This window comes from Octopus bimaculoides, chromosome Z, assembly GCF_046866305.1.
Source record: "Octopus bimaculoides isolate indiv1 chromosome Z, ASM4686630v1, whole genome shotgun sequence".
NCBI lineage: Eukaryota > Metazoa > Mollusca > Cephalopoda > Octopoda > Octopodidae > Octopus > Octopus bimaculoides.
In genome coordinates, this window is record NC_142944.1 from 4,212,529 (window position 1) to 4,226,033 (window position 13,505).

Sequence of the window (13,505 nt, forward strand, 5' to 3'; positions counted from 1 at the left end):
ATGTATACATATATATATATATATGTGTATGTATACATATATTATATATATATGTGTATGTATACATATATATATATATGTGTATGTATACATATATATATATATGTGTATGTATACATATATATATATATGTGTATGTATACATATATATATATATGTGTATGTATACATATATATATATATGTGTATGTATACATATATATATATATGTGTATGTATACATATATATATATATGTGTATGTATACATATATATATATATGTGTATGTATACATATATATATATATGTGTATGTATACATATATATATATATGTGTATGTATACATATATATATATATGTGTATGTATACATATATATATATATGTGTATGTATACATATATATATATATGTGTATGTATACATATATATATATATGTGTATGTATACATATATATATATATGTGTATGTATACATATATATATATATGTGTATGTATACATATATATATATATGTGTATGTATACATATATATATATATGTGTATGTATACATATATATATATATGTGTATGTATACATATATATATATATGTGTATGTATACATATATATATATATGTGTATGTATACATATATATATATATGTCTATATATATGTATATATATATATGTGTGTATATATATGTATATATATATATGTGTGTATATATATATATATATATATATATGTATGTGTGTGTGTGTGTATACAATACATGTCTGTTTGTACATAGGTGTATACACAGGTTATGAATTTGCTGTGTGACAGTCATTAAAAATATAAGAACTGTGTAATTTTTGATTTTTGTTGTTGTATTTTTTCATGAAAAACTTAAAAAAAAAAGATAATGAGCTGTCACATAATTTTACAGATTTTAAAGACAAACTTCATATTTAGTTGACATTCCGTGGTCCTCTAACGATGTTGTTCTCTTCTATGGAAAGAGTGAAAATGTTTGAGAAATTTAAATTGTGTCAGTTTACAATGTTTGTGTGTGTATGTGAGAAAGAGAGTGCTTGTGTAAATATGCATTGCATATGTTCTTAAGGTTTTGTGGTGTGTGTTTGTGTGTGTGTGTGTTTGCATTTATGTGGGTAGGTGGATGTTCTTTTGTATTTTGAGGAGTGAATGGGTAATGTGGTATGATGTCTGAAACGAGCCAAGTCATTGGAAGTTAAGTTGAGTTAATTAAATATACGTATATATCAGACGTGCCACCTAGGTAGGCAATGCCTACCTTGAATAAAATAGATTGATAGTAATATTTTCCTTTTATGGCAAAATATGCACCTAAGTCAATAAAATTATGAAGTTTACTCTGCATAAAATATAAAATATTCTATCTTTTTGTAGATTAGGTAGGCACAATTCTCCCCTTCTTTTCAATCTCAGTATTTAATCTACGCATTGTAATGCTGTAGTACACTTGCTACAACACTGTTTTCTTTACATGCTATAAAGGTAGAAGTAAATCTGCTTTCAACTCAGTCGCATGCCTGCGTTTCGCTTATTTTTGTGTATTTTACTACATAAATATCACCAACTGTCTGCCCTGAGTAATTACTGATGGCACATTCCTGAGATATATATATATATATATATATATAGTCCATTTTTCATGCTAGCATGGGTTGGACAGTTTGACGAGCTGACCAGCTGAAGGGTTGTTCAGGCTCCATGTCTGTTTTGGCAGGGTTTCTTTGGTTGGATGCCCATCCTAATGCCAGCCACTTTATAGAGTGTACTGGGTGCATTTACGTAGCACAAGCACAGGTGCCTTTTACATGGCACCGGCATCTACAAGCCCATGAGATTAGGGATGCTCAGCTGGAGAGGGTTGCAAGGGACGAGCCTGTATGCAAGGGCAACCGTGCTTTTACTTAGCCTGACATGTCTTTTTAAGCACAGCAAACTGCCAGGTGTTTCATTCCCTTGGCTTCTCCTCTGTGAGTACCAATGTCTGTAGGTCCTTTCTCACCACTTTATGTGTGTGTGTGTATATATTGGAGAGAGAGAGAGAGAGAGAGAGAGAAATCAGTATGTCAGCTAGAAATATTCAATAGTCATTGCCCAATATTGTTTAAAGGCTTTTGGTAAATTCAAAAACAATTCCAGAAATCTTAAATCTCCTCATAACACAAGAAATAATTCATGTTTGATTACTAATGACACAAAGTCAAATCATGTGTGTATCTTTAACGTTTTTCTTTTACTTTGTTTCAATCATTGGACTTTGACCATGCTAGGGCACTGCCTTAAAGGGTTCAGTTGAAAAATAAAAATCAACCACAATACTTATTTGTAAGTCTTGTACTTATTCTGTCACCAAACTGGTAAGTTAAAGGGACATAAACTAACCAATACCAGTTATCAAGCGGTGGTATGGGACAAACACAAGCATACACACATATATAATACATACATACACGTGTACTATATATATATATATATATATATATATATATATATATGAAAGCCTTTGACAGGGTCCCCTGCTCCCTTATCTGGTGGTCAGTGAGGAAACTAGGGATAGATGAGTGGTTAGTGAGAGCTGTGCAAGCCATGTACAGGGACGCTGTCAGTAAGGTGAGGGTTGGCAACGAGTACAGTGAAGAATTCTGGGTAGAGGTAGGGGTCCACCAAGGTTCTGTCCTCAGCCCTCTCCTATTTATCATAGTTCTCCAGGCTATGTAGCCAGCTCACTTATGCGTACCATTCCTTCATTGGACACTAAACTCCGCTTGCGAAGACCTGTTGAGGCAAGTGAAATCGAAATCGAACTAAATTTGATGACTGGCACCCATGCCAACATCTCTTTCATTGAACACTAAACTCGGCTTGTGAAGACCTGTTGGGGCAAGCGAATCGTGATGGCACCTGTACCAGTGGAGCACTAAGAGTACCGTCTGAGCTCTGATCGTTGCCAGAGCTGCTGTCTGGCTTCCGTGCCGGTGGCACGTAAATAGCACCATTTGAGCATGATCATTACCAACGTCGCCTTCCTGACACTTGTACCAGTGGCACGTGAAAAGACATTCTAGCGAGATCGTTCCCAGTGCTGCTGGACTGGCTCCTGTGCAGGTGGCATGTAAAATACATCATTTTGAGCGTGTCCATTGCCAGTACCACCTGACTGGCCTTCGTACCGGTGGCACGTAAAAGCACCCACTACACTCTCGGAGTGGTTGGCATTAGGAAGGGTACCCTGTATATATGTATACAGTTGAAGTTTATAGAAAAACAAAAGGCAAAGACAGGTGTATGAACAACAAGCAGGTGTATTAGTTTGACGCTCGGGAAGTGAGAAAGTCGTTTACGTTTCAAGCCTATGCTCTTCAACAGAAAGGAAGAAGAGAAAATAAACAGAGAAAGAGTGAAAAGAGCCTGTAGATTTAGCGGTCAAGCATGGCGACTGATTAGAAAAAAACGTTTGAAAGAAGAGGTTGAAAGAAAGGGAGATTATAAAGTGATAGTGATCCCACATGAAGGTGCACTTGTGAATGTGTATGTGTGTGAATAGGAGCTAGTAACTTTGATGTGTGTGCATCTGTAACGTGTGGCTGCTCATAGTGTTATGTGTGGTGACACTATTGAAGATTGTGTGGGGGTTGGGGTGGATGTGTAGGTATAGGAGGGTGCAGTGAATAAATTGTCTAAATTAACGCAAAAAATGAAAATAACACTGACATATTTTTACTGATGTATTTATCAAAATTACATAAAAATGTCTTGAAATACTAAACAGTAAATTTATTCATTAAAATCGCCATTGGCTTCAATCACTGCCTCCCAATGACTTCGGAATCTCCTGCAACTCTTCTGGACAGTCTCCTTGTTTAAGTAAATTTGTGTGTATATATATATATATACACACACACACACACATATATCATAATTTGTATGTCGTATATCTTATACCTAAGTATATTTAGTAAAATGTTTTATGTTCCAGGTATTAATGGCTTAGTGAAGCCTTCTTCAGAAAATCAAATAATGGAAAAGAAAAGACGAAACTATCGGCTCCTTAAGGACCCATTACTTGATGATAAAGTTCAGCAAAAGCTTTACAGATTTGATGGTCTGTTGCCTGGGGTAAGCAAATTTTATACATATTTTGCATAAGAACAAGAATTTGTAAATTACTCGTATGTTTTTATTGGTCTTGAAAAACATACTTGTCATTTATTGGTGTTGAAAGAAGTGATGTATTTTATTTTATTTTATTTTATTCAATATTACCTTATGTTTAACTTTTTCATTGTGGAATTAAATTTCATGGTTATTCCAGTAATCATGTTAAATATCTATCAAAAAATAGAATTGGTATTTTCTGCAATTTGTATTACCTGAATGAAGTTGAAATATCTCAAAAGAAACTTGTTTCAAATATGACATTCCTCAACAAAGATTTGTATGTAAAACTGCTTTCTGCAGTAAAAGGGTTAAATATTATTTGAGAAATATTCTACATCATGTTTTGTGTTTTTTTACTTTATTGGGAAACATTGTCTAAATCATATTTCATTGCTTCTAAATTGTCATTCTCTAGTTTTTTTTTTCTAATTAGACATAACTAATGATAAATTAGGCATAACTGATAATGCCCACCAGTAAGAAAATTAACTGTGACATACTATTATTAGAATATGTGCATTTTGAAGGAGTGGAGAAATATTATTTTAGTATTGCTCTCTCAGTTTGCTTTCTTGTCTCTATTTTCTATTCACTCTGTAAATATGTCAGTGCTTCAAATGAACAATTTCATATGTTATTGCTGAATAAGTGTATATGAATTGTGATATTTCTTGCAGATTATTTGTACATCACTATCCCTGTAACTAATCCATGAAGTGTATTGATGCAAGGAATGAAGGAAGTATATGAATTGTGTATGGAATTAGCCTTGTTATTTGGAGAATTTAAAAGTAACTAGGCTATATGTTTCCTTAGAAATTAATGTGGCTGTGCAAATGTATAGTATAAAAGTATAATCATAAAATATACTGGTCTGTATTTTAAGTTTGGAAGCAGTTTTAGAGGGATTATTAAGCTTGAGTTTGGAGCAACTTAAAATTAAGAGGGAAGGTTTTAATGTGAACATTTTAACCCTTTAGCATTCAGATTTCTTTGTCAAATGTATTCTTTATTAACATTGCTTTGAATTAATCATGCATTATCTTGTAACTTCAAGATTTCAATGGTGTGTTTATATATTTTTAGAATAATATTGTATGGTAGATGTGATAGGTTGGACATGGTCAGTTTTAACACAAAACAGGTAGGCTATTTGGGCTGGATATTGCTGGATTAAATGCTGAAGGGTTCAAACAGATTCTGTATCAAAGAACCAGAAACGGTTTCAGACAGATTGAGACCAAAAAGGTTAAAAGCTACAGGAAATTTTCTAGATGTTTAGAATATGTGCAATAGGCATGAGAACAATTGTCAACTATTGAATATCAATAACTTCATAAGAAATAAATATGTGATTAGCTCAGAAATTTGTAAAAAGAAAATTTCATAAATTAAATGATTGACTCATTAAAGTGCAATCTTACTAATTGAAAAGTTTTGTATCTGAATTATGTCATACATTGATTTTGTTCTTTTGTCAGCACTTTCCATTAATTTCACAAACTATTTTTCTATTTCTGCAGTATTCTGTTAGGATTAATACAACTTTTGTATTGAAGTGAAAACATAGCATTTCTTTCTTCTTCATATGTAGAATTCCTGAATTCAATTACATTCAATGTTATTTTCCCCCGGTATTTTACTTAATAACATATGGTACTTAATAACAGTATGGTACTGCTTTAGTCTACCATGCCTATATGCTTCTTGTAGTTCAAAACAGTTGTGGATTTGACACTAGTCTGAGGTGCATCACTCTACCATTTAGTGGCAGTGGTATTTCTTCACTGCCTCTTCTGTTTTTTTTTGTTAAAAATTAATCATCTCATTTTTGTTAAGTGCATACTTGTGAAAATTTATCAATAGAAACCTTTCTTCAAATAACCACCTGTTGTGAGCAGCTGTATCACAACTCTGTAGCTTATATATTAAATAATCTGTCTCTGCATTCCTTTTATGTCTATGAGATATTGAGATATTTACTATAGCCTGCAAGAGTTAGATTGTTATGTCATGGAGATGAAATATGTATGAAGAATAATAATTGAATGAAACTGTGCTAAATGATGTTGTGCCTGGAGAGAGTCGTACTACTAAATGATATAAGTAAGAAACTGCAGAAAGGAAAACCAAAGACGATGGTAGATGTGATGAAGGATGATTGCAGGATGCTGACCCACACAGATACAAATACAACACACTGTATTAAGAATAATCTGTATTAAGATACTGTATTAAGACTAATCCATCCAACCCATGCCAGCATTGAAAAATATCAGAAGTTCTAAAAATATAAAATTAATCAGGTTTTCAGAACACAGTTTTGTCTCATATAAGGTGGTTTTTGGCAGTTTACTGCATCTGATATCTTTTTAATTTTTTATCTCTCTCGTTGGAGTGGCTGTGTGGTAAGTAGCTTGCTTACGAACCACATGGTTCCAGGTTCAGTCCCACTGTGTAGCACCTTGGGCAAGTGTCTTCTACTATAGCCTCGGGCTGACCAAAGCCGTGTGAGTGGATTTGGTAGACGGAAACTGAAAGAAGCCTGTCGTGTATATATATATATATATATGATATATGTGTGTGTGTGTGTATATGTTTGTGTGTCTGTGTTTGTCACCCCAACATCGCTTGACAACCGATGGTGGTGTGTTTACGTCCCTGTAACTTAGTGGTTCGGCAAAAGAGACCGATAATAGAATAAGTACCAGGCTTACAAAGAATAAGTCCTGGGGTCGATTTACTTGACTAAAGGTGGTGCTCCAGCATGGCCACAGTCAAATGACTGAAATAAGTAAAAGAGTAAAGGGTACTGTGATCCAAAAACAGATATATATATATATAAATGGATCACATCCTTTTTTACCTGGATTTCAAAGTTTAAAGTCAGACATTTACCTTCAAGTCAGTTCTTGATCAAAGATATACCGACCATGACTAACTTGGTCTTATATTAAAACATAGTGTACCCCATTTTGCATTATCTAATATATATACTTTTTTGAAACAGTAGCGTTTGCTTTAAGGATTATTTGGCCTCTATTTCTAGCCAGTCAAGTAACCATGTAGAAGCCTTCTCTGCAGCTCAAAATTTCAAATTTCTCAAACTCAGGAATAATATGAGAAATTGGCTGTATCTGGTCTGAAGCCTATGATGTCTCTATATGGTAAAAAAACTTGCTTCTTACCACATGGTTCCGAGTTCAGTCCCACTGCATGGCACCTTGGGCAAGTGTCTTCTCTTATAGCTTTGGACCAACCAAAGCTTGTGAGTGGATTTGGTAGACGGAAACTGAAAGAGGCCTGTCATGTATATATGTATATGTTTGTGTGTCTGTGTTTGTTCCCACCATCGCTTGACAATCGATGTTGGTGTGTTTACATCCCTGTAACTTAGCGGTTCAGCAAAACAGACTGATAGGATAAGTACTAGGCTTACAAAGAATAAGTCCTGCGGTTGATTTGTTCGACTAAAGGCAGTGCTCCAGCATGGCCGCAGTCAAATGACTGAAACAAGTAGAAGAATAAAAGAACATCATCAAAATGTTGCTCAAAGATAATGCAGGATAAAACTGTTTCCACCTAAATCATCATCTTCATCATCGATTAACGTCCATTTTCCATGCTGGCATGGGTTGGACAGTTTGACTGAGGTGTGGAGAGCCAGCGGCTACACCAGGCTCCAATCTGGTTTGGCAGTGTTTCTACAGCTGGATGCCCTTCCTAACGCCAACCACTCTGAGAGTGTAGTGGGTGCTTTTTACGTACCACCGGCTCAGGAGCCAGTAAGGCAGGCCTGGCAACAATCACATTTGGTTCGTGCTTTTTACATGTCACTGGCACAGGAGCCAGTCATGGGGTACTGGCATTGGTCACAGTCGGTTGGTGCTTGAAATATAATTACCACAAAGTTTTGTACATGTATTTTTTAAATTTTAACATTTGAAGTGCAGATTATTATGATGTGAAGAATGGTAATTGAATGAAAATGTGCCAAACGATTGCTTCTAAGTATTTACCAGTAGGCGTCAACAAACAGTGAATCTGATTTCAAAGCATTCACTTGAAGACTTACAAATGTAGAAGAAAAAGAAAACAAGTGATTTGTCTTTGGATGAATCTGATATAGATATTTCTCTATTTTTTGTCCAACAAGGAAGAATATTTTGATAGTGATGAAGATGCTGAAGGTGCCATCATCATAATTATCTTTTAACGTCCGTTTTCCATGCTGGCATGGGTTGGACAGTTTGAGTAGGGCTGGCCAGCTGGAGAGCCCCACCAAGTCCCAGTCTGATGTGGCTTGGTTTCTATGACTGGATGCCCTTCTTAATGCCAACCACTTTACAGCATGTAGATATTGGCTGCTTTTAATGTGGCACTGTGTGAGTGCTTTTTACGTGGCACTGGCACATAACTCTTGCAGGCCAGTCCCCTTCAAATGTTCAGCATCCAGAGATCATCCTTCTGTACTTTGCCTCACATCTTCCTGGGTCTTCTTCTTCCATGTGTTCTACCCACTTTGAGAGATCGGCCATTTAAAACATTATGATGACATGGCTAAACAATACACCACCAGTTAATATTCCTGATTTCATTGAAAATATTGATCCACAACACAGTCTGCCTCTATAAAATTCTATCTTTAGATTATCTGTTTTGGCTTTTACCACATACTCTTTTTGAAACTGTTGCAGAAATAATAGATCAGTACACCCAACAAGCTGTTACTTTTAAAGAATTGATAGGGGATGAGTGTATAGATTGTATTCATTGTAAAAAAAGAAAAACTGCAGAAGAGCATCAAGTTGAAACCTCTTTTATGTGTGCCTTTTGCAAAGTGTCATTGTGCAAAGGGTGCGTTATCATGACCACAAAAGGCCTCTCTCTTGAGTGAAAAACAGACTGTATGATGTTTGTGCATGAACAGCAGTGCTACATAGTAATGAAATTGGGCTGTGAATGCAGTGGACATGCAAAAGCTGGAAAGAAATTAAGCTAACATACTCTGTTGAATGTGCAACATCAGTGTGCATGTGCAACAGAGTGCAAATGTGTTGAAAGAAAAGGTTAGGCGTAAGAGGCATTGGATTTAGTGTGCAAGAGGGAAGACTGCACTAGTATGGTCGTGTAATGTATTATGGATGGAGGCAGCTGCATAAAGAAGTGCCGATAGCTAAATGTGGATGAAATATGTATAAGAGGTGGAGCCAGTAAAATGTGGGGTGACCTTGAGATGTTGAGTCTCAAGGAAGAGTTAACGAAGGACCAGGATGACTGGCAATTTGTTGTACTCTGGGACCCATCCATCTTGGCACAAACGAAGCCTTAAAATCATATAATTATGTCTATACTCCTGCACCCAATCTATTCCTAATGCGTGTCTTTCTCACAAATCATCTTCCTGACAGCCACCCCTCTATCACTCTTCTTACTATGGTACTAATCACTTAGCTGCTCTAATTCTCAGTATCATCCACCAAACACCCCTTTCACTTCCACTTTCCCCCTGTACACATTCTCGTTCTACTGATGGCAACCTCTGTCACTTACATTTGTCTCATGCTTTTTTATAAGCTGATGCTATAATTTCTTCTCTCTACCACTTGGCAAGTAAGCGAATATGTGTTTATATATCTACAAAGTAACTTAACTATGGTGGCCCAGTTGATGCAGTTCACTCATCCTCATCATCATGTTGTCTGTAAATTTTATGGAATAGTTTTTATGATATAAATTGTTAGTGACTATACTTGAAATCATATTCTAAGTTAAATATGCCATTGATGGATGTACCCAAGATCTAATTAATATTTCTATTTAATTTACTTTTGTTTGTATCTATTTTTCAATTTTTTACTCTATCTCTGCCTGTCTGTCTCCCTCTTTCACTGTCTCTCTCTCTCTCTCTCATAATGTCATTCCCATCCCACCCTTTACTTCTAATCTGACAATATGCACCTAACCAGCAGTAGTCTATTGCTTCAGACATCAACATGATCCTTATGTCTCCCTAATGCCATGGAAAATTGCATTTAGTTTATCACTGACAATTTTATGTCCATTTTGCCACTTACTCCCTAACAATGGTGCCTTCTGATAAAACTCAGATTCTGCATAGAATGGACATTTTATTTTTGTAGACAGTATCTTTAATGTTTTTAGTGCTAATGGTCTGATGAAACGCACCCTGTCCATGTCTTGGAGAAATTGTTGATATGAAGTACACCCATGTGTAGTAAGCATGCCAAAAACAGGGTGAGTAGAGATGTGCTGCTGCACACAAGCTGTTCGATGGGAGGCCACTAATTCCAAATAGGAACTGATACAGAACAGTGGAGTCTCTTTTATCCAGCTACAGAGATATCCTCTCCAGGGCTTGTGTGACATGAACAAAGACGCATAATAATAATAATAATTTCATTATTATTTTATTATAATTGGATTAGAAGGAAAAGATTTCTGGGAAATGAGGCTTACAACTATAGACATCATAGTAGATACCTGTAGAACTAAATCTGAAATATATTGAACAACCAGCATGCAACTTGAATCTATGGACTTTAAACAGCTAACACTTTAAGCCTTGTGATTTATTTCCCCTTGAAACTCCACAGTTCAAATAGCAGAAATTGTGTACGTAACTATTTTGAGTGAAATGGGTTTTTCAAAACATTTGCAAATAAACAGCTTTCAAAAACCTTAAATTAAGCTTCTGGAAACTTCAATTTCGATCAGAATTTCTGCAAAATTTGCACCAGTGACTATGAAACAAATAATTTTTCAGATATTGTAAAAACTTTTTTTTTTTTACTTGAGGATTTAACCTAACTTATTTTAACAAAAATAGTTTTGAAAGCAAAACACTCTAGAGTCATGTAAAATATGAATGTGTGCAATAAATGAAAAATGGAAATCTTTGATTTTTTTTTTTTTTTTTTAGCTTTAGAATGACAATACAGGGTAGGTGTAATAGGTCAGATCTGGCCAATTCGAACATAAAAGCAGGTAGAATGCTTGAGCTGGATGTGGCCATTTTAATGCTATAGAGTTAAGACAGTAGAATATGATATGAAGAGATTTGGTAGCAATTTAAGCAAATTAAGTAACCAAAATTCCCTCATTTCCTTAATATCTGGAGGTGGTGGGGGGGAATTCTTCAAGATGTGTTCTGCAACAAATGTCTGTTGCATCCTCTTTCAATTGAATATTTGCTAGATTGTATTATTGCAAAACTTGTTAACTTGCAAGAAATATTTCAACCATGTTATTAAAAGAATAATGTAAATTTTCATTTTATTTTATTTTTTTCTTGTTTTATTTCACAGAGAATATGTGTAAGGTTTTTTCTTTCTTTTTTTAAATTCTAACATTTCATGTTTTAATTAATATCCACATTATTTTACATAGGAACAGACAATTGATGTGAAAGATCCTCGACGGCGTTCAAATTCAAGGTCAAATCCTCGCTACATGCTATGGACCAGTCGCCAAACTATGGATTTGGAAGTTCCAAAATTTAAGGTTTTTAGATTTATATTCTTTCATCTCAGTTTGCACACATTGCATAAGTTTGAGTTTCTTATTTTGTTCATGTTTTGTTGATCATAACCAAAAGCAATGCATGGTTCCTTGAATTCTGAGATCATTTTGAGTATTGATAAGGTGTCACTTGTATTGGGAATCATGAGTAATAATTTAGGCAGACAGGGACTTCAATTTTCTGTCAAGCTTTGCAATTCTAAGGCTTACATCGCAATATTTGTCTGAGAATGTATGTTTTATCAGCAATCAATGAAGTGTCAAAATTCTTACAAAATTTCAATGGAAATGTCTAAGCAATACACTAAACATCAGTTGGACATCTTTTATGTGTGATACAGTACGGCTGGAAAGGGTTGGCTGTCTCAGTATGGAAGCTCACTTTTGAGGTATCACCATCGTAAGTGATGTATCATCCATCTTGATGATCTCAAGGAATTATTTTATGATTTAGTTCTTGGTGAGCATCGTCAGCACAAAACAAAAAAAGAGATTTTATGGTACCCCTACAATGTACATTAACTTCTTGATTTAGCAATGTAAATTGGGTACATGTACTGAATATATGTCATTGATGGTCAGGAAATATAGCTTGTGGTGTCAGAAAAATAAAATTGTCCATCAGGTAGTAAAATGTAATGCTTAAAAGCTGCAGGGTATTCCATGTGGCCAAGGCTCCAGTGGGATCCCATTTGCATATTCTGTAGTCATTACACTTTCAAAAGCTAGTTCCATTGTCTGTGAAAGGTTACCTGTCAAAGGGCCAACACAAAATGTTTACATGCATATAGTTCTATCAATCCTGCCCAACCGCTGCTGTCTTTTACGTTTAATGGTTTTCTCATCTACTGCCAGGTTGAAAATCCATTTTGGACAAATGCTTATAGGAACTGGTTTATTTCATTTGGCCTTTCATATTATTCACAGTGACAACTGATTTCATACTTGACTTACTTTGGTGGGCAACTGAAGATATGGTTGCAACTCATTGCGACAGACCTTACACGAATCTCTGACTGGGATATATGTTGTCTCCTGAGAGATGGAATGTGGATGGCCCTCAAATTGGGTTTTATAGGGCTACTGATAATGGACAACAGAGACGATCTAGATTGAGATGAATGTGTTAAGTATTCAAAATAAATGTTGATACCAGAGTTAACAGCTGTCAATATGAACTTTCTACTGATGAAACAAATACAAAATTGAGTAATTTCATTAGAAGTCTTTGCACATAGTTTGTGATAGGATGAAACCCATTTCCTGATGGTAAAAGTACGAGCAAAATGGATCCATGCATTTTATTCCAAGTCAATTCATACAAAATGGAAGTCCTTTTCCTTGGTTTTGATATGATCAACAAATTTCCAAAACCAATTGTCTTCTGAAAGCAGCTTCAAAAACCTTAGACACTTGCTTTCTGTATGGATTTCTGTAGCAATCAGTCTTTTCTGAGCTAAAAATCTTATATTTGTCTACATTAAATGGAGATATAAGCTGGAACTGGCCTATCACTGATGCATCCTTTTCTTATGTCAAAAACCATTCTTGAACTGCAAGCTTCACATTTGATACTTGTCACATTCTGCGGATGCTGGAACACTTTTTCTTTTTTTTTATACCTGAGATGCTTTTGTATGTCTCCAACGTCATTTTCATTTCTTTGATAGACCAATCTAATCCTCATGTCCTTCTCTATGTATGATTACTCTTTGGATTAATTTACTTTGTTGTTAATAATACAATATAGAAGTAACTTTGCGGAAACAATTTTATGAAACAGCTGTCTGTGATTCACAATATAGTAA

General features: G+C 34.9%; 1 protein-coding gene across 1 annotated transcript in view; it reads left to right on the forward strand.

The window, feature by feature from the left end:
- Positions 1 to 13,505, forward strand: part of LOC106883719 (uncharacterized) — a 79,267-nt gene that overhangs the window by 11,952 nt on the left and 53,810 nt on the right. Inside the window, exons 2-3 of the mRNA XM_089365364.1 lie at positions 3,974 to 4,113; positions 11,566 to 11,679. Of these exons, the coding sequence (XP_089221490.1) occupies positions 3,974 to 4,113; positions 11,566 to 11,679 (254 nt within the window). The remainder of the gene's footprint in view (positions 1 to 3,973; positions 4,114 to 11,565; positions 11,680 to 13,505) is intronic.